Source organism: Aplysia californica, unplaced genomic scaffold, assembly GCF_000002075.1.
Source record: "Aplysia californica isolate F4 #8 unplaced genomic scaffold, AplCal3.0 scaffold00122, whole genome shotgun sequence".
NCBI classification, from domain to species: Eukaryota; Metazoa; Mollusca; class Gastropoda; order Aplysiida; family Aplysiidae; genus Aplysia; species Aplysia californica.
In genome coordinates, this window is record NW_004797392.1 from 1,159,308 (window position 1) to 1,181,613 (window position 22,306).

General features: G+C 39.5%; 3 protein-coding genes across 5 annotated transcripts in view; 2 read left to right on the forward strand and 1 right to left on the reverse strand.

Annotated features, from left to right (window-relative positions):
- The window catches only part of LOC101848037 (protein inturned), a 24,473-nt gene extending 12,126 nt beyond the window's left edge, over window positions 1-12,347 (reverse strand). For 2 of the 3 annotated variants that reach the window (XM_035969169.1, XM_013081260.2), the window contains exons 1-11: window positions 12,242-12,341; window positions 8,222-8,859; window positions 7,827-7,909; window positions 5,997-6,194; window positions 5,376-5,488; window positions 4,398-4,487; window positions 3,646-3,723; window positions 2,916-3,087; window positions 2,211-2,267; window positions 1,609-1,671; window positions 859-1,074 (exon numbers count right to left, since the gene is read on the reverse strand). In XM_035969169.1, coding sequence (XP_035825062.1) covers window positions 859-1,074; window positions 1,609-1,671; window positions 2,211-2,267; window positions 2,916-3,087; window positions 3,646-3,723; window positions 4,398-4,487; window positions 5,376-5,488; window positions 5,997-6,194; window positions 7,827-7,909; window positions 8,222-8,720 — 1,569 coding nt within the window. In that variant the 5' untranslated portion in view covers window positions 8,721-8,859; window positions 12,242-12,341. Of the gene's footprint in view, window positions 1-858; window positions 1,075-1,608; window positions 1,672-2,210; window positions 2,268-2,915; window positions 3,088-3,645; window positions 3,724-4,397; window positions 4,488-5,375; window positions 5,489-5,996; window positions 6,195-7,826; window positions 7,910-8,221; window positions 8,860-12,241 lie in introns of all 3 variants that reach the window. The other variant, XM_035969168.1, reaches the window with a different exon arrangement.
- LOC106011464 lies at window positions 10,083-15,856 on the forward strand. Its single transcript, XM_013081245.1, has 2 exons — window positions 10,083-10,974; window positions 15,705-15,856. The coding sequence occupies exons 1-2, from the start codon at window positions 10,083-10,085 to the stop codon at window positions 15,854-15,856; spliced, it is 1,044 nt and encodes a 347-aa protein (XP_012936699.1).
- LOC101848284 (E3 ubiquitin-protein ligase HERC2) overlaps window positions 12,647-22,306 on the forward strand; it is a gene marked incomplete in the record, with an annotated part of 146,849 nt that continues 137,189 nt past the window's right edge. The window contains 1 exon segment of the mRNA XM_013081261.2: window positions 12,647-12,759.

Genomic DNA, 22,306 nt, shown 5'->3' on the forward strand with positions numbered 1-22,306 from the left:
TTTTTTTTTTGGTAAGTGTTCCAGGGCGCTCGCAACTGCATAAGGTCATATAAGCGCGCGGGGCACAATAAACATTTTCAGTGGGTAGGAAATTTTGAATTTTGCACAGGTGGCAGCTGAAGCCTTCTCTTATCGATTTTAGACCACCAAAGGATCTTTGACAAGCACAACTTGCACATGAGACTGAGATTTTTCGCTTTTTTCCGAGAAGGTTAGGTGTAGATCGTTCCTACCATAAGACCAGGGGTGTGGCTGAAAGACAGCTGTAAGAAGGAGCCAAGGAGTAGCAGTAGAAAGGCTGCAGAAAGAGTCAGGAGCCCAGAAGACGGGGCAAAAGAGGTGAGGATGGGGGCAAAAGAGGAGAGAGGGTGGGGGCAGAAAGTGGACATGAAAACAGACGACAGAACATAGCCAGAGAGCAGGAGAGGAGGAGAAAGGATACAATTTTAGAGAAGAAAATGTATCCGTCGCTACCCGAGTTCTAACCCGTGACCTTTGAATGAGAGGTGAACACCTTAACCTCTAGGACATGAGAGCCCCCATACAGATTCTATAAAGAAGCAAAATGTCTGGAGTATCGCATCCATTATTAACAATATTCTTGTTACTTCAGAAAAGTAATCATGTCACAAAGAAAAGGAATAAACATTCAGATGAACTTAACAATAATAATAATAATATTAATAACAATGATAGCAATAATAGCAATAATAATAATAATGACAACAATAATAAAAATAACGATAATTATTATAATAATAATAACAATATTGGTTTTTCTATTTTACCAGCCCTCCAGAATCCAAAGTCAAGTCCCTTCACAATAAAAACAAAATAGCCTGGACGATAAAAACTTACCACCCCTATGACCATAAGGAAGAAGCGAGAGTCACAAGGCTGGTAGCCTGCTGGGAGGCTGGTCACATCTTGCTCTGACCGAGATTTCAGCTCTTGCCAAACCATCACCTGGTCGACATGTTGCCGTGACGACAAAATGAGGAGGCCATGGCAGTTGAGGTATAAATTGACATCCCTTTGTAAGTCTTCCGCAAGATGGCTGCACACGAGGTAGTCCTTAAAGAGAGGAAATTTTTAGAATAGACAGATAAGAAATGGGCATGAGCAAAAAGCATACAACAAACAGGATGAAGAGATAACACGGGCATATGAGCTTGTGAGAATGAGGCGTGAATACAAAAGTGTATTTGTGTTGAGTAAATGTGTGAGTGAGGGTGGGGTAGGGGGGAACCTGGGGTAAGAACAATACTGCCCTTGAAGACCTGTTTTGTCAAGAAGTTTATGAATACAGACATAAATTTAATGTGAATCATTCTCTGTCTAAAGGGATATACCTTATGATGCTATAAGAAAGGGTAAGAAAATTGAGCCTGTGATGAATAGTCAGTACTACATTTGACCAAGTACAGTTTTGAGTCTACATTTCTCTACTTTGACAAAATATTACTGTCCAGTTAAGAACAAATCAAGTCCAATCTTATAGGGGGGAATTGAGGACAAAATAACTGAAATTAATATAATGTTTCTTACTGTTTACCTTGTAGAAACGTCAGTAACATAATTTCAAGCCAGAAATTTTTACAAACTCACTTTGTAAAACAGACATGTCCCGTTTACGGTGTACTTCCGTCGTGCAAACAGATCTTTCTGTTCCTACAAAAACAAAATAAAGAATAAAAAAAAAAATATATATGTTGAAAATCATTTTCTCATAGTTATTCATTGTGCAGACTTTATTTTAAAAACCAACATAAACCACTTTATCCCAAAATATAAACATATAAACTATGTTTGCTATTAGAAAATGTACAAGTATATAAAACAGAAAAGCCTGAACGGAATACATGATTCAATTAAATCAAACTTTACTTAAGGTATTTGAACACGTAACAGTCTAAGAATAAAACAATTAATTTAATATAAGTTGACAGTACAAGTCCAAAGTTGAATCTTTAGGAAATAAAACAGACAAATTCGCATAATGGAAAGAAATAAAGTACAACACAAATTTTACAGTGTGCATAGTAAAACAAAAAGAATCAAAAGTAAGGTATACTTTGTTAGTTCAAGTTTTCCTTTGCAGAAATGCAATATTAAATTACAAAATACAATTCATGAAGCAAATCTGATTGATATAACAACATGAGGGAAAGGAATACCAACGTCAATTTTTCAAACCATAATATACTTACCAAATAATCATCAAAATCCATTGACTCTGTCTCGCTCAGAATCTCATCACATATCAGCTAAACAGGTGGGAAAGATAAAAAAGAAAACAATATAACTATATTTAGCACATAAAAAATACAAAATTAATAAGAATATAAAACCAGAAATGAAAGAACAAACGATAGGATATTGACATTTGCTGATTAATTTTAAAAAAACAATATCATGAAAGACAGCAACAGACCCGGGAAAATCAAATTAAATGTGTCATCCGATTACTTCAGATCAGAAAAAAAAAATGATAAGTCCAGAATGTAAAGAGAAAATGAATTTCATCTATTTGTAAACCCCAGTCTTGAAAGAGATGAATCATCAGTAACGATAAAGACATAGGGAGCAGTTACAACCGAAACTACAAATTCATTTTTGGTAACTAGGTTTAGGTCTCCACAAAAATTTGGAATGAAATATAGAATCTCTGAACTTTTCCTCAAAGCAACAGGTATGAAATACAAATATCGAGTTCACATTGTCATGAATATCATACTAAGTTTATGAATACAGCAACAATGATTGAAGAACCTATTACAACATGCATGAAATAAAGATGTGAAGCCCAAATTTTGACTTAATATACCATGCCTTATTTTCAGACAAAGCAATGACATTATAATATCACAAACAGGTATGATCACATAGAGCCTATATGGCATAATAAATCTAACCTTATTTTCCGAAGACAGCTGCAACGACTTCACAACATGGCAAGGGGTGATGGCTGTCTCCGAAAGAGGAAGCAGGGGAAGTGGGGCCAGAGCAGACTGAAGACCCAGGGACTGGTGAAATACAACAGCCAACAGTTTGTCTAGCCAGGTCCTCTCACATTCGTTGAACGCCCTGCAGGGAATTAAAAAGAGTAGCAGTTCTCCCATTTAATGTATGTGGCCACCCTTTAAGATGTAAAAAATTACAGAGAGAAAAGAAACATAGCTACAGACAAAAACTAGAAAGAATATAAAGAAAGAGTCACAGACAGAACAACGGAGAGTTTTTCAACAATCATTCATACATTGCATTTTTGTTTGTAGGTGCCGGGTGCACGATGTCAAGGTGTCTTTCTTCTGAGAAATAAAAAGTTAATCTTACCCTAAAAATACCCCATTCACAAACATTACAAGCTTCCAAGTGAACATATAAAAATAAAGGATATGTCATAAAAATAAAAGCATTCAACATGTAACTTCACTCAAAATGCCAATTCCATGATGTCTTTTCTTTTTCTAAGTAAAGCATCAAATAATTTGTGCCCCACTCTAAAGAAGAATTGACAAAATAAAACTCTGTCATGCTTTTTTACTTCTACTTTTAACAAACTTTTTATCAGAAAAACAATTGCAAAGAAGAGATTTTAAAGTCAAGAAACATATTTTTCACAACATTATCTGTTTTCCTTACCGTTTCAGGTCGGAATGTAGAAGAACTAGTAAAGAGTAAAGACCATCCATAACATTTGACAATGCTCCTAATGATATTCTGAAAGAGACATAAGATAAAATCATTGTAATTTTAAAAGAAAAGTGGGGATACAAAGCAAAACTCATCACTGAATTTATAAGCCAAAACAAGGTGGTCATAATAGAAGAGCATGTTTTTTCTTTAAACCTTTAAATAAAAAAAACCCCAAAACAACAACAACAACAACCAAAAAAAACCCTTTGCAGACTGGTTTGACTTTACGCAAAAAGTTATAAAACTTAGGCACCACATTAATCAAATGCTTAACTTTAACTAAAAGTGTACTACATAAATTTAAATCCCATAGATTTATGTCACCTCAATAATAACATAAACATTCTTCAAAAATACTCGGTCCTCTCATATTCTCTCTTAGAAATACAAAGCCCAAATAATTTTGGGTTTTTTTTTAAAAGCAAGACTCACATCAGAGAACAGTTGATTCTCAGTCAAATCAGAATATATTTTCAATTTATCACAGTAGTAATTAATAATGATATAATTAATAATAATAAAAAGATGTTATTGTTACATACACTTGAAAAAAAATAATTTGAAGCAAATCTAATACTCTGAGAATTGAGAAATAAACCTAAAATAACACAACAATATTTAACATAATAACTGATAATACATCTATGCTCCTGCAGACTAGTAGACACTTCTACTCAAATAAAGAAGTAGTTTCTCACCGGTCCTCTGGCATGGCAAGAACAAAGACATCTTTCCCACATTGTCGATACACTACATTCACAGTGCCATTATTGACTTCCAGACGTGAACTGAAAATATTAAAAAACCAACAGGTAAAATAGACAAGTTGTTTAAATCATAATAAAGAATATCAGCTATCAGCCAAACCCTGTCTGTGGTATAGGATAACCTATTACAAGTCATCAATGTAAACATAGAGACAATTAGGTTCATAGGTCATTTTATACAAAAAGAGAAGGATTGTTCAGTCAACTTATATCAACTCTCAATACTTCAGACGTAAAACTAAATACAAATGATAATGCCTCTCATAAAACCAGTGATGCTGTACAGATAGCATCATGTTATGGACGTAATTACAATAGTAATAATTGCATTTACATAGTGCTAATCCACGTTCTATGTGCTTTACAACCATTATTACCCTAGCAGACCCTAGAACGTTCAGAAACATTCTTGATTTTACGGGAAGCATTCAGAGCAAGCTGCAGATTGCATGTGCACACATACTAACAAAAGGACAAGAATCTTTCAGCATCTACAGCCGGGTACCCAGTCCCACCTGGGCGAAGTGAGGAAAATTCGTGTAAAGTGCCTTTCCCAAGGACATAACGTCGGGATCCGGACCGGATTTGAACCCATGACCTTATGATTGCGAGTCCGAGAGCCTAACCACTAGGCCACTGACACCACATAAGGTGCAAGGAAACAAATGAACTATGCTCATGATACACATCAGACAAAGTGTCACCTAATCCTAGTGCTGCTTAAGTACATCTATAAATACCTTTCTTCCAATGTATCTGCAAAACACTTCAAAACAGTTGTGATAACATGAGAAGCAACTTTACAGTCAAAGAAACTGCACTGCAGTAAGATTTTGACAAGAGGAGGTACAAAAAATTAGCTACCCAAGTACAAAGATCTTCCAAAACAAAAAAGAGAAAAACTCTTACCAAGCGGCTGGTTGTCCAACAACATCCACAAGTGAGGAACTAAGAGTGATGAACAGGCCTCTCAAAGATAGAAGTCTCTCTTCACCCGGTGGAAATGCGTAGATTATGTCCTCCTATTGGAACAAAAGTCATATTTGAGAGACAATTTAATCAAAATATGGACATTAACCTAAACCTCTTACAACCAAAACAAAAGCGCTGATAAAAAATAACTGTCCTGTAAGTTCTGCAAGAAAGTAGAAAACAATATGACATGCAAAACTGGAGCAAAAAAGATAATATAATCACATGCACATGACATGAAAACAAAATAATTTGAAGAAATTAAAAAACTTTAAAAATTAAGAAAAAAACTTGAAAAAGAAACAGCATTTACAATAGTAACTAAACAAAGCAAAGCCCACTAAATGTGGCAACGATACTATCAGTGTGAGCGCTTGAACTGAGACCAGTCAGTGAAAAAGAAAAATGACTCAAATATTCTAAAAAGGAAAATATGGAATAAAACAAAGCACAGCACATAAATATGGTATCTTTTCCCTAATCATGGTGAAAAGTGGCCAATATCGTATGAACTTGCTTAAAAACCTGGATTCAGAAACTAAATTCTTATCATAATACCATTTCATTAGATTCCGCTTCACTGGGCACCAGAGTGAGAAACATGGCTGCACAGTTTAGTTGTGACAACTCTGACTGTATGTGTGACAGCCTCTTCCCTAGCACAGCTAGACAGAGATCTGCTTCTGGCACTTGGAGAACACTGTAGGAAGACTTGGGACCAACGATTCGAGGTGACTGAAAAGTAAGTTTCACCCTCTGAAACAAAAAGATGGACGCATAATTATGGAGACCTGGAGAATAACAGGGAAGGTAATGGAAAATATTTAAACTGCTGTTAACAATTCAACGCATTTTCTAGCTCAAATGGCAAGATAAATGACAAAATATGGCCAAAAACTGATCACGAGTCAGAGGAGAAAAAGATCCGAAGGTACAAGTGATGAAAAAACTGTTATAAGCAGGGATGTTAATGCTATGCCCCATGTTCTGAAATTTGGGAATTAATTTCTGGTTAACCTTTTTTGTAGATACGATGGGAGAAAAACAGTTCCCCGAACAACCCAAATTCAGAAAAGCCCTTGCATGTCTGAAAAGCCATACCGCTATCTCACACCCCAACAGACTGAGCAAACTATATTATGGCATATGAAAAATGCCACTGGATTAATGTGTTGGATCAAACTTAACGTTATATTGTATAACATGTAAATGAAGGGTAGAAGGGAAAAACAAGAGATGTCAGTTTTTGGACAATTTGAGTTGTGACGAGGGCTGGACAGTATTTACTCATCCAGGATTAAAACTTGATGGGTTGCCCAATATCTGGTTTGGAAAATAAGCTCATCCATGAAAAAACATGGGATGTCAAGTACAGTCGAACCTGCCCTGACGGCCACCTCTATAAGACGACCACCTGTACAAACGGACACTTTCCATTTCCCCCCTTGCGTTTTTTCTATATAATTTAACTGTGTAAAACGGGCACCTGTCCAACGCGGCCGCGGCCACCATATTTCAACACACAACCCCTATCACACAAAGCAAAAACACCTGTCTTAGACGGCCACCTTAGTGACTCCATTACGCTTTGTCATAAATTGTGCATTGGCCCCTGGCGTTGTGGGCGAGCCGTCATAATCTAAAAACCTGTCGTTGTTAGGTAGTCCCTCCAACTGATCATGTTGCGTAGGCCCCTCCCACTGTTGACCAATAGGTAACAAAATAAATTTTCAACTGCTGGTGAGGTAAGCGTGTGATCCCTCATAACCCATAAGCCGCGCCCAGAACTCATACACAAATCGTTAGTGACATGAGTGGTCACTGTTTACCCAGTCAGTAACAAAGTAACAAAGGACGTCAACATGAACTTGTGACAGAAGCGTCGCTCGTTCTCCCAGTGGTAGTACGGGTGTTTGTTTTACCTTAGCACTTGATCCTCCTTGTTTGACACATTTCGTTTTATTGTCACCCGTGCACAAAAGCAGCAACAAAAGAAAAGAAAACACAGCGAAAACAACAACAACAATGCAACTACCTTCGGTTGGGACCTCAGAAAGGAAGGGTTTGTTTTCTCAGAAAGGAATTGTTTGTTTTCTTCATCTCGATCAGTCCTGCCTAAGACGGCCACCTGTCTTATACGGCCACTTTTCTCCTTGACAATGGGTGGCCGTCTTACACAGGTTCGACTGTATTTTGTTTTCCTCAAAATACCCAAAAATGATGTCGTTTGTTTCTCCAGTGCCTTTCAAATACTTAGATCAGTTTTACACAAAAGAGCAGAAGCTCCCTATGATCGTGCCAGATGACTGAAATTAGGAAGTATTAAACTTGGAGCAATTGGAAAGACACATCATTTTAGAAAAATTTCAGTACACTACTGCTTCTCACCTCTCGTTTTTTCAATGAACAAAGCAATTTTGTGAAGTTCAGCCAACTCACACTGACATCGTTGATGCGAACCAGCATATCACCTGAAACCACAGAATGAGAAGAATGTATTATTTTAAAAGATAGACTTCTGAAAAATGACTATAATGACCAACAATGAGCTTTGCTGAGATGCCTTAAAATGTTAAAACAGAACAAGATTTGGTGTTTGTAATTACCAAAAAATAAATATTATTCAAGTCTTTACATCTTCAGGGCTAGAAATAGAAATATTTGCAGCTTTTCAAAAACAGAACTATGCCTTTCAATTCACATGCAATGGCAAAGAACAAATAATTTCACTAAGCACACAAATTCTAAATACAATTTGCATGCGCTACGGAAAAAAGTTTTACCTCTGTGAATTTTTCCAGAAGCGTGAGACTCCGAGCCTTCCAGAACTCCTTGAACCACCAACTTCCTATCCTTGGTCATATTACTCAAGCGACTTTTGCCATTGCTGTACTCAAATATAGTAATCCCAAAAAGCTTCTTACAAATTTCTACACCAGAGCTTTCGTTACCAGTTAAACTGCGGTAGTTTGGTTTAAAAGTGATTTGTTTGAATTGCCGGTCCCTGTCTGTCCTTGGCCGTGACATTGCATTTGTCTTGTTCTCCCCCTCGCCACGGGGTCTCTCCATGTGGACTGATAGTCTTTCCAGTCCATTGTCATGATCATTACTATCTTTCGTCTCTTGTCGAAGTTTCTGGTTTCTCTCAGTCAGAAGCTTCTGAATTTCTTTCGTCTTTTTGCGTAGCTCATTACTTGAGGCCAGTTGCTCCTCATCTTCATGGCAATGGAGCCAGTGATGAGCAGCATTCTCTCTGTCATCTGGAGATTGGCTCTGGAGCATTTTATAAATTTACATGTTATTTAATCTGATGTGGCAGCAGTCCTCTTCCCAGGCTAAATTCAAGAAGACAGAATCAAAATTCCAAATTCGTTTCACTTCCAGTCAACAAGTGCAGCACTGAAAATTCTTGTGGCAGGCTCTGGAAAAAAAGTAATGGTTTAATGAGAAAAAAAAAACCAGTGTGAAAATGAAACATCTGATGAGAGTATTAGGGAAGTAATTTTACAGCTTGTACAACAGCTACCCGAATATAAATGCACCCCACATGCTATAGAAAATTCCACCATACACAAGACATCACAAGTCACAATCTCTAATCAATGGTTGTTCGCTTTTATAAGAGACGGATCTGTAAAACTTAAAACCAATGGAAAGATAAATGGTGAGATAAATGGTGAGATAAATTTGTCCATTGAAAAGACCTTCATTGAACAAGTCATTACGATGAAAATTACATAACTTGAAAGTACTGAGACTGAACAAGCGCTCAGATTATACGCTTTGGCTCTGTCTAGCACGATGTGTGTGAGAAAGACAACACAACTAGTTTAGTATTATCAGTAACAAAGCTTGTGCTTGTCGTCAAACTACACATCAATAGAAAGAGAAATGAAGAGATGGTATTAAATAGACAAGACAAAAAGTAGTAACAAACATCATCATAATGATGTAAACAAGTGCAGAGTACTAAGACGTGTGTACCAAGTTGACGTGCCAGGTCTGACCATCTCACACAACGTGTGAAAGAAAAAGAACCCATCTCGCTTTGTTTTCGGATAGAACCTGCACTTTAAAGTCTACAAACAGATATGACCTCAGGAAACATCGGACCTCTAAAATCATTGTACTTCTAAATTTTTTCCTAAGAAATTCTCGTCGTGCATTAATTAATAACATGTCCAAAACGAAGTTTCGAATGTATCACGCAATTAAGTTACATTAGGTTTTGAGGAAACTTTTTAAAAACTTATTACTTTTATTGATTTCTTTAAAACTCTCTCCTTTTATTATTGGGTTGTTTTTTTTCCAAAGTTTATAATTAGATAAATCTGAAATCAAAGGAAATCTGAAACATTTACATCCTTGAGAGTGACTTCCTTTGGTATTTGCTTCAGAGCAGTGCATCCATTTGCTTTTTAATCATGTTTAGTGTGCCTGGTTGCGTTGGCGACTAAACCGGTCGAGAGCACAACTACAGCCTGACGACTAAAACTTAAGTCGTCGACGGTACTGTACTGTAGGCTAAGTGTTAAAAAATAGAACCTTTAATATCCTTGCCCTATAACACTACAACCCCCCCCCCCCATTTTACCACTAAGGCATAGAGCTGATGCCTTGACTGCCATCTCATTCAAGAAGTCCATGAGTCTGCCTGCAACGAACCAACGCAAAGTCTCCACAACAAAATCAGTGCCCACGCGGACAGGCAAGTCGAACTGGAGAAAGTATGCCCAGAACCTCGTAGCCGAAACTGAACTGGATACGTACCCACGTGAGGAGCTGGTTGTTTTACCCCCCACACAACCGTGGAAGGCTGCATCACACAACGTGACTTTTAGCACCGATCTTGTCGTCGACTGCAAGCGTGCTAATGAACCAGCAGTCAGGAAAGCATCAGCAGAGGTTACAATTCGTTCGTTCCCCCTGCCCGATGTAGAAGTCTGGACTGACGGTTCAGCTGAGCACGGTACTGAGTATGGAGGAAGTGGAATACTGATCAAGACCGGTGATACTGAACTCGACCAACGTGTACCTGCGGGCCGGTATTGTTCCAGCTACAGGGCCGAGCTTGTATCTCTTGACACAGCGCTTGACATGCTTGTGGCACTACATACAGCAGGCAGCCTTCCGAACACTGTACGCATCCATGTATACACTGATTCTAGGTCAGCAGTCATGCGCCTCTCATACGGCCCTACCAACCAATCGGAAAAGGTGGCCTGCTCGATCTGGCAACATCTGCACACCCTTTGTCAACGCTCTGAATGTTCCATCCACTTACAGTGGATTCCAGGCCACGCTGGACTGGCTGGGAACGAGGAAGCTGACAGCATCGCCAAAGAAGCAACAGCGCTTACCCAGATTGACACGCCAATCGATTTCTCGACAGCTAAGGTCGTCATCCACCGATCGACCCGTGCAAAGTGGAAAAGAGAGGCGAAACCCAAACTGCCGTTTGCCCAGCCACCGTTATACCAGCTTGAGGCCTCGCTCAGACGACAGGACCGCCGGCTTCTCTCCCAAATGAGAACTGGTGGAAAATCGCCCAAGCTGAGATCATATCTCCACAAAATTGCGCCAGCGGACAACCCAGATCCGTCCTGTCGAGCCTGCAAGGAGGAGGACAAAACTATGGACCATGTGTTCCTGAGATGTCCCGCCAGCTATCGTGCTAGAACCCGTCTGCTGGGACATTTCAGTAACCCACTTTCAGCACTTTTCAAGGACCCCCGGGCGAGTGTTGAGTTCCTGCGTTCTGTCGGCATCGCTGACCGTTTATGAAGCCACAGCGCCAGAAGAGAGAGAGAGAGAGAGAGAGAGAGAGAGAGAGAGAGAGAGAGAGGGGGGGGAGAGAAGAGAGTGAGTGAGTCTGCACGAATTACTATCTAGTTTTGGAAGGAGTTCCGTAGAGGGCCGGCCGACAAACAACACATAAAAGAGGGGATATAATTTTGCTCAGGGTTTTAATGGCAGATTCTACGACCACACGACTCAAATTTGTCCTCGACTGGAGCTGTCAAATGTGCTTTACTCTAAAAAGGGCGATTTTGTAGTTTCGTTTGTTAAAGTCAAGATCAGAGTAGGGGGGGTTTGAGGGGGGCTTGCTCCCCTGACCTAATAAAATATGGAGGTGGGGGGTTCAGGGGGGCATGCCCACCTGAATTTTATCCTAATCTGATGTTTTGCAGTTTAGGTTGCATCTTTGTGTAGCCTTTGCTGGTCGTCAAGATTTCTGGATTTCTTCTCTGGACGTAAACAAATGGGTCACGGACTTTAACGAACGGAACTACAAGATCACCCTAAAAAGGTAGCTCGCCTTGAATCGTCAAATACTAAAATGTAGGTCACCAACTGGACTCTATAATAAGTGCACCAACTCTTGTATAGCATTATTATTATAGTTTTCTCAGTGGACCTTGTCACGGTAAGTGCCGGCCTCTCAATTCTCGGCTCTGCCGAACTCTCCCCTTAGTTTTAGCGCACACGAAGTTAGAACTTTTAAAAGTCGAGTGATCATTTAGATCAGTGAAGCGTAGTGGGTGTTGTTAAATTTTAGTTGACTGCACTGTACTAGACTTCTACTAAAGTGACTGTAGGCCAGCACAAAAGTTGATAGAATTCAATTAGAATCTAGCAGTCTTGTCTTAGAAATCTAGAATCTAGAGTCAAGTACTTTTCATAATCAGAATATCAGATCTCTACCGACGACATGTCTAAGACAAGAGAAGATCTAATGGGGCTTAAAGACTCTAGGCTAGGCTGCTTGGTTGTTTTTTTTTTCAGAAAACGGCATTACTCACAAGAACTTCAATCACTGACCAAAATTAGAGTCTCTATGAACTGTAAGCTTCAACTTGTGTACCTGCAAAGACAGAGTTCAGAATTTATGTCGCCATCTTGTTTACATGATCAACTAATAAGTCAGATTTTTCCCTCGTCAGCTTGGCAATTTTTTAAAAGGGTAGTATGAAAAACATATTCACGAACGTCTTGAGAAGTAAGCTTTTTATTGTCTCTAATTTTGTTATATAATTAATATTTTCCTAATGTATTCCTACACTAAAAACAATTAAAAACCTGTATTTGTAGTCTTGTGATAACATAAACACGATAAACAAGTTAAACGGATTTGAAAGGTCTAAAGGTTTTTTTCTAACTGGCAAGTATATGTGATTTCCTTGACGAAATTTAGAGTTACCCCTCTTTGAGTGACATATCTGTTGCTAATCTAGTCTGAATTTTTCATGGGGCATCTTTCGAGCATTACAATGATTTTCGAAATAAAGCAACACTTATTGATATAGATCTATATTCTCTGGTGAGTAATCGTTATGATGTTAATTTAAGTGCCTGACTCTAAGGCGGTACCCCTAATTAACTCACCTGCCTTGGACCATGGGTAGCCACTTCTTGCCCATCATTTCTTTTTGTTGATGTTGTTACACCAGATACCATGTTGCGCACTCACTTGCATGATCCCAAGTCTTGGTATCATGATTTAGCATTTTGCGATCTAGATCTAGATTCTAGATCTATTTCTTTTCATGTTTTGAGATATGTGGTTTTGACACCAATAGTACTGAAACATTGGTTGTAACTTTTATGGGTTAGGGAAATATGGGGTGCCCACTACAGCTGGATTGGGCCGATTGCCCGAGTGGATCGCCTGAAACTGAAAACAAACAGGTTTGTTTTTGAGGCGATCGAGTCGGGCAACCGGCCCGATCGGCCGATCCCGTCCGTAGTGGGCACCCCGTATTACAATATAATTGAAATTGTTGGATTAAGTCAGAGAGGGTTTACAGTAATAGAGAGGTGACACTCGTGGCGGCGCTCCATAACAACGATGCATTGTTTCGCGTAGCGCCCGGTGCGGGCCGCGAAAACACTTACGCGCGGTGATTGCTGCCACGGCGATGCTCAGGCATGTTGTCATGTTTTGAGAAAAGGCTGATGTTAGGGGACCGTACGCCCCAATAGCTAGCAATGCCAATGCCAATGAAAATTTAAATTTTCACTTTAGCCCTTTTTTATTTGGTAATTTAGAAAGAATTTTCAATTCTAAGAATTATGCTTCTTGAATTTTAAGAATCGGTTCATAAATAAAAAAGATATGGGGTTGTAAAGGTCGGCAAAATATGGATGACCCACATATAGGAAAATACTCCTAAAAAGTGGACCACGCAGTAGGAGATTCTGTAAGAAAATCGACGATATCTTGGTAACTAATCGGAGAGTTAGAGAGAAACTTGGCTACCCGATGTGTTTTTGGGTGTAGAAATCATTTCTGCAGTCAGATTTACTACCCATTTCGTAGTTATTTTGTTATAATTAAAATTTTGGTGTACATATTACGATTTTGCGAAAAAGGGGTGTCGGGATGAGTCCATTTTATTTATAGCATCGTATCACAACATGGGATCTTTAAGAATATATGTCGGCAGCTTGACTAAATAATTGCAAAGCTTTTTATGATGACTTTAGACCATGCTAACCGTAAAAGATAAGTTAATTCAATCTAGCATGCCATACAATTAAAAATTCTTTTTCCCCGTTGAGACGCGAACACCCCGAGACGAGATAGCCTCGCCTCGGAATACCCCCATTACGATGTTACAGGGGAATAGAAAGAAAAACAACCGGATGCGCGTGCCCGCCATTGCCCTATTTCAAATGACCAATGAACGGGCGCAGAATAGTCATGCGGGGATTTGTAGGTCACATACTTTTGCCGCGAGAGTGAGGGGAAAATGGCCGGTCTCCGTGCAAAGCCGCTTTGGATAAGGGGGTAGTCGTGCATTTATGATCGGGTCTAAACAACTACTTGACACAGAACGTTCAAATTTGAGCACACTATAGAGGATAGATCTATTACCATCTCGGCGTTGAAATTCAAACTCCATATAGTTTTCGGTGTACACGATACGAAAGTGTTCCCGACACCAAAAGTATAGGTTAATTTATGTGTATGAACTTCAACGTCCACATATCATTAGTTTGCCCTATTTTCTGATTGGTTGCCGAGTTTCATTCGGATTGGTTCGGAAATAGAGCAGGCCGAGGTTGACAAAGTTAGTCACCTACGCTTCGGCCGGGTCCGCAAAATCGCCCGCAAACGGGGACCAACGCGGGAAAGCCCAATTGGCATTGCTACAATAGCGCTTGGCGCTAGGGGACCGTACGCCCCCATAGTGTTTGGCTCTAGGGGACCGTACGTCCTACCTGCGCTAAGGCGTGGTGTTACGGGACCGTACGCAGATATGCATGCATCTGGAGGAAAACGGTCAGTTTAACGAAGCTCCTGACGTAAGGAGTTATTACTACTAGGAGAATGTTTAAAATATCTGAATACAATTTTGCTATATAGTGGCCGTGGGTGAACCAGAATTTGAAATTTGCTCACGTCTGCACCCACGTTGTTGTTATGTGTCAATAAAAGAAATCAAAGAGAGAGCGAGAGAGAAAGAGTGTGTGTGTGTGTGTGTGTGTGTGTGTGTTTGTGTGAAAAACAGACAGAAAGGAAGTGAGAAAGAAAGTAAGAAGGAGCGGGAGAGAGAGAGGGAGACAAAGTGTGAGTATTTGTGTGTGTGTGTGTTAGAGAGAGAGAGATATAGATGGGGGGGGGGGGGGTGGTGAGAGAAAGAGAGAGATGAACAAATACACACAAAGGGAATGTTTTGGACAAAAATGAGTAGGAGAATAGTGTGTGTGTTCAGGTGCATTCTGCGGGCAGACGTGAGTACATTTTTAATCTTTGCGACCTAAAATAAATAGGCCCCTAAAGGTAGCAATCCATGTGTGTGGGGCGGCAGCGGCACAGCAGCGGGAAGATATGTGCGGTACCGCAAGTCACATTAAATCCATATGTGCGGCAGCGGGACGAAATGTGTGCGATATAGCAAGTGGCAAATTCAATTGGGGAAGGCATGTTGGCACCTTTTTTGTTTTGAGCAGCATGGCACCTACCCAGTGAAAACTGTCTAGGTTAATGAAACAAGAACGAATACTGCTGATGATTTGGCTCCTGGTTAATAAGAAGAAAGAACGTAAAAGACATAGAAGGCAGCATCGATTATGGGTGCATGAACTTCTGAAAGAGCGAAAGTCAAAAGACGGGCATATCAAGAAAATGGGTGGATGAACGATGACATAGGGGTGCAATGGTTTCAGCAAGTTTTCCGTGTCAAATGAATTGACTGCATCACACAGAGATTCTTCACAGTCAACCCTATTCCGCCACATTTATATTTTTGTCTGCGGCAGAGCTGCGGCAGCGGCAGAATCGCTCCTGGGTGCGATTTTTATCGTCCCGCTGCCGTACCGCACTTATGGATTCTGACATTGATATTTCTGTTGGAGCAATTTTTATCGTCCCGCTGCTGCTGCCGTCCTGCACATATGGATTATCACCTTAAGCCCCATTTAATGACGCTCGTAAACGCCGGAAATTTACTCACTTTTGCATGACAGAACACACCTGAGCACGCACTCAGTCTTAAAAGCGCGCAATACGCAAGATCAACTCACATTCAGTGACAATAACAATAACATGAAAAGAAAGGAAAAAGAAGACAGCTTGGAAAAGGTAGATGAAAAGCAAAGCAAACTATTGTAGAGACTTGACAGAACGTCGGATTGTGAACTAAGCACGGACGAATTAAAGTTTATTTGAAAGCGCATTACGTATAATATTATTTGCTTGTCCACATTAATAATAAAACAACATTAGTATAACTGGACTATTTTTGCGCGCAGATGTCGTGTTACTATAGTGTGGTCAAAAATTCGAGGCGCAACTTTTCCTCAAATATCTCTTTAAAGGGAGAATCAATGTCACCCATACTTTGCACAGCAGTTTGTATAAAAAATGTCTTAACTGAATCATATTTGTCCATAACAATTGAGGCTCGATCAAAAAAATGTTCTTCATAAATTTATATAAAATACTAGGCCTATAAATCTCCATCACGTGAAAAATGTGATTGTTCATAGCACTTCCCGCTTCTCGCACACATTTTGCATACCCATATGGCCTACGTCATAGCTCGCCAATGACACTTTTTAGTGGCAAAACTTCATACAAAAATGTTTTTATAATGAACACATTCTTTTTACACTAAAGGTTTCCTGAACATACGTTCAATAAGCATGCATGCTATTACGATTGGGAAAAAATGACAGACTTGCTTTTAAAAGCGATATTGCCAGAGCTGTAAAATTTTTAACAATCAACTGGGATTTTTTATTAGTACTTATTAGGGAATTTTCTAGAATACAGTGTGCAGGAGTTAGAAAAAATATTCACCTGTTAAGACAAATTGATATAAGTCACTGTGCAAAAGTTGGAGAATCTGTGTTTGATAAGTAAGGAGATATTTCCCAATAAGTGGCGCTGTGCATTTTTGACCGCACTATAGGTGTAAGTTGGTATACTATGAATTTAATCTGTACTCTTAACTCATATTCCACGCAAGGCGTTACATGATTAATGATCTCTTCTCAATCTAATAGCATAATTATACCCTGCCGACCCCATCGTTCGCTCCCACATTCCCTTCGCCAACTATTTCTACCCCCTCTCTCTCTCTCTCCCTCTCTCTCTCTCTCTCTCTCTTTCTCTCTCTCCCTCTTTCTCTCTCTCCCTCCCTCTCTCACTCTCTCTTTCTCCCCCTTCTCTCTCAGTCTCTCTCTCTCTCTCTCTCTCTCTCTCTCTCTCTCTCTCTCTCTTTGATTTCTTTTATTGACACATAACAACAACATGGGTGCAGACGTGAGCAAATTTCAAATTCTGGTTCACCCACGGCCACTGGATAGCTCACAATCGTATTCAGATATTTTAAACATTCTCCTGTCCTAGTAATAACTCCTTACGTCAGGAGCTTCGTTAAACTGGCCGTTTTCCTCCAGTATTTTGGCAAAGTCCAGATGCATGCATATCTGCCTATGGTCCCGTAACACCACGCCTTGGCGCAGGTAGGACGTACGGTCCCCTAGCGCCAAACACTATGGGGGCGTACGGTCCCCTAGCGCCAAGCGCTATTGGGGCGTACGGTCCCCTAACAATAGCCCATGAGAAAATGTAGTACCGTCTGTAGTTAGTTCACTAGGTTACTAGGCCTTTAAAGAAAGGAGGCCTGTGAATTCTATTGCATATTTTAAGAAACTCCCCTGCCTCCCGCGGCCATAAACTGTAAGACTTGTTTTTGGCTTAAGTTAACATACCTTCTTATAAATAAATAGACGCAGATACATTTCTGCGTCTCTATAGATCTGAAAAAATAATACCCCCATAATTAAAGGAATAATCGTTTTAACTTTCAGCAAATCTACTCGTTCTCCAGTGTCCCTCTGTCATCTCTCTCCCTCTCTGTCTGTCTGTCTGTCTGTCTGTCTGTCTGTCTGTCTGTCTGTCTTTTTCTCTCTCCCTGTCTTTTTCTCTCTCCCTGTCTCTCTTTCTCCCCCCTGTCTGTCTGTCTGTCTGTCTGTCTGTCTGTCTGTCTGTCTGTCTGTCTGTCTCTCTCTCTCTCTCTCTCTCTCTCTCTCTCTCTCTCTCTCTCTCTCTCTCTCTCTCTCTCTCTCTCTCTCTCTCTCTCTCTCTCTCTCTCTCTCTCTCTCTCTCTCTCTCTCACACACACACACACACACACACACACACACACACACACACACACACACACATATATATATATATAATATATATATAATGTATATATATATAATGTATATATATATAATATATATATGATATATATATATATATGATATATATGATAATGTATAAATATTATATATGATATAACATTCTCACAATTTCAGATCATGGAAAAGCACATGAAGCAATAATGATAGATCTACCTATTAAAGAGTTTAATAGGATCCCTAACACCTTCCATCTCCCATCCTATCCCCCCCCCCACCCCTCACCCCCCACCCAAAAAAAAGTGGTAATCAGACAAAGAAAGTTCCAAAACCGATCGACGGCTCTTTGTATTTGGAAAACTTTTAGACCTATCTTTCACTAGTAGAATGCAAGCTCAATTTGAGCATTTAGACTGGAAAAAAAATACAATTTATAGATGATGGGAACAAAGTTGAAGTGTGTTGAGTTTGTGCATGGAGTGTCAGTCTGGTAGGACCACAATCACATTGTCATTATTTTGATCTATATTTTTCTATTCATCGAAATATATTCGTCATCCTTTGGAAATCGAAAGAAACTCACATTTTGATTTTTAATAGGTGCAGTTTATAGCAGAACACCATTGACACTTTGTGCTAACCGATGCCTTGAACAATGGACGCAGTTTGTTTTGTTTACCGCGCGTTTCTCCACGATCAGCTGGTGACCCAGATACGCGCATCCGGGCGAAGTGCCATCTCTCTAGTATTACCGTAAACTCTCTAGCCCCATGTCTCGGACCCGGAGGAATAAAAAAACGAAGTGACTAGATCTAGATCTATTTCTCCGAACACTCGGGAAAATAAACTTGACCTCTATTTCTCCTAACGGTTTCTGTTCTCGAGATTCCGTTTTTGGTTATTTGAGAGATCTCCGCGTCATCTTTCATTCTGCCATTCTGCGAGGACTGGGAGGAAGCATTTTTTGTCTCGAATTCAATTTCTAAAGCTAGATCTACATCTAGATTCTAGATATTGAGATCTAGATATTGAGATCTAGAGATTTTTAAATGTCTGAATATTCAGATATTTCAATTGTGGTTAACGTTCCCGGACTACTTCATTTGAAAATGCCTTCAAATGGTGTGTGAGAAAACAAGACTGCTCATCTTTGGCAGCTACCTATTTTGCATTTAGTCACCCCTAAAGCAAAAACTAAAGTCCTTCATGTAAACAAAAAGTAATCCTCCCCCGCCACCCCCTTGACACACCTTAAACGCACACACACACGCGCGCGCGGGTCACTCCATTCGCAAATAACCTACAAATATCGAGAACGTAAACCTTTCAGAAAAATAGAGTAAAGTTATTTTCCCGAGCGTTCGGAGAAATAGAGCCGGCCATAAAAAAAGGAAGTGAGTATTCCCACCCGGGAAAGGAATAATTTTTTTTGTTTCCACTTGATCAGGTCACTTCTCATCTTTCCTATCTATCTAGATCTGGATTCTAGATGTTTTATAAGTATGCAATACAGGCTGAAGGCCGACCTCTAAACCTGGGGTGAGAATTAAACACCTACACTGGCAGATCACACCTACTCTGGCAGATCTAAGTAGATCTAGATCTTGTATGCCTCTACAATTTTATACTGGTTCTGGAAATATTGAGCACATTCAAACGAGAGTGCTAGAATGCTAAGTATAAACGTACTTTTAGCTTTTGAATGCTTTCTGTCATAACAAATCAATCTCATTGAAAGCAAAGAGAAAGGCCAAAAAATATGAATGAATTAAAACTAAATCATGCACACAAGAACACACTCACCTTAGTCAAAAATTGAGTAAAATAATTTTAAATCCCCTCAGGAGGGTGGGAATTTATACAAGAGAAAATCTTTTTACCGCCCGGGGTGGGAAAAATGGCAGCCATAAAAACAGGGAGTGTGCGGTAACCAGTCATTTCTAGCCTAGCCTACTCTAGAAGATGCCATAAAAATTTGGGGGGATGGGGAGGGAGTCTTGTCTTTGCTTTTGACCGTGTTATATAATTACTGTAACTGACTGAGAACGTATTTTTAAAATAAAAATGTCTCTTGCCACAGCATAGCGAGAGCTGTTTTCTGTGGGTGCTTCTGAATACTGAAATCCTTTGAAAGAAATATACCAAAATCTACCTAAATCCAGCGAAAGAAACATAGAGAAATCTGCTACTATTCCACAGAAATACACCGAAACAAATATACGGAAATATACCGAAATCCACCAAATCCACCGAAAGAAACGTACCTAAATCTACGTCAATATTCCACTGAAATCCACCGAAAGAAATATACTGCAATCCGCCTAAAGAAATATACCATAATACCGAAATCTTCTAAAATCTACCAAAATCCACCTAATCCACCGAAAGAAACCTACAGAAATCTACTAATATTCCACTGAAATCTATCGAAATCCATCGAATTCCACCTAAGTCAGATTTCGGTGGATTTTGGTATTTTTCTGGTGGATTTTAGAAGATATTTCTTTCGGTAGAATTGGGTGGATTATGGTAAATTTCGGTAGATTTCTTTCGGTGGATTTAGATAGATTTCGGTAGATTTAGGTTTCGATAGATTTTGGTGGATTTGAGTAGATTTTGGTATATTTCTTTTGCTGGATTTTGGTAGATTTCTGTGGATTTTTAGTAGATTTCGGTGGATTTTAGTAGATTTCGATATATTTCTTTAAGTGGATTTTAGTAGATATGTCGGTAGATTTCTTTCAGTGGAGTTCGTTAGATTTCGGTGGATTTGGATATTCAGCACTGCCGTTTTCTTTCAAGAATCTATGCCTAGGCGACACTATACTTTTGGATTGCAGTCTGTTTCAGGTGGGAAAGTAGGCCTATCTAGCCTCTGCCTCTACTTCTACTCCAGCAGGAGGACCTTGCCTTCTTCAGTTCACATATTATATATATTTATATCATCTTTTTACTGTACAGCTAGCCTGCCAGTCTAGCCGTACTTAGGTTTGGCCCCATTGACCAAAGCCTGTTGAGAACGCAGGTCTCATTAGTAATTGTTTGGGTTAAAAATACATGCATGTCAGTAAGGCATCTTTTGGTTTAGTCTGAAATACTTTTTACGTATTGCAAACAAAATTTTTATTTAGATATACAATTCAGTATTTTTTGCTTTTTGTCAGTCTAGCCATCATTATTAAGTACGGATAGCCTAGCCGTCAATTTCTTATTGTGGCCTTGAACGGGAGGAATTCTGTAATGAGCGACCACTGTGAAATTCATAGCTTAGAGGGTTTGGGACAAAATCAGTAAAGTAGTGTTAGGGTTAGAAGCTAGGGTCTCTTCTTTTTGTGTTAATTGTTAGGTGGTCGCTCATTTCGGAAGTCCTTTTAGTACTGAGCATCTGGATGCACCTTCAAACTCACACTGCAGCTTTGTCTGTTTCCCAAGATCGGTTAATTCTCTCTAGTCCAGAAGCTTTAATTTAAAAGATTTAAGTTACCATTTTCAGACCTGCCACTCAACCCGATTTAATTGGGATATCCCGATTTTTTGCCTCAAATCTCAAGCATCCCGGTTTTTCCAATTTCGATCGTATGTAACTATTTTTGTAACTATTTTTTTGTTCTGCCTGTTCACAGCCGGATTTTTGTAAAAACTTACTTGGCCTTCTTCACTGTCACGGAAAGCACCAATTCAATTTTCTGTCAGCAGGAATTTTGAGCACTATTTTTTGAAATATCGATACAGGGTTTAGTAGTTGATTTGCCCCAAGTTGTTTTGGATCTTTGCTCACACGTGTCATTTCAACTGTAATGGAAGTAGTACAGTATCGATTTGGCATTCTGGCTTGACTTCTCAAGATCTAGGCTACTTTCGCTTTTGTTTCTAATCAGAATTCTTCTATGATGGTCTGATAACTGTTTCAATTTCGACATACAAATGTTCAATGTTATACGTAGTTCTGCTGCTTCTTTCAAAACAAGCTTTGTCTGAGTTCTGGTCAGTTGGGCCGGTTATCAAGACCGGTTAGTAAAACTGTTTCAATCGCTCGTTCACATGACGTGACATGACTTCGCCGTGCTAGTTCTGGTGAGTCTGGGACCATCCGTTGATGGGGTTAACTTAAGTTCAAAATGCACACTGGTTGAAGAGTCTTTCGGGACTTCTTTGGAGGGGTGTAAGACACTTGGACAGTGCTTGATGTGACACTTCAGGATTTAAAAAAAAAATGATAACACACA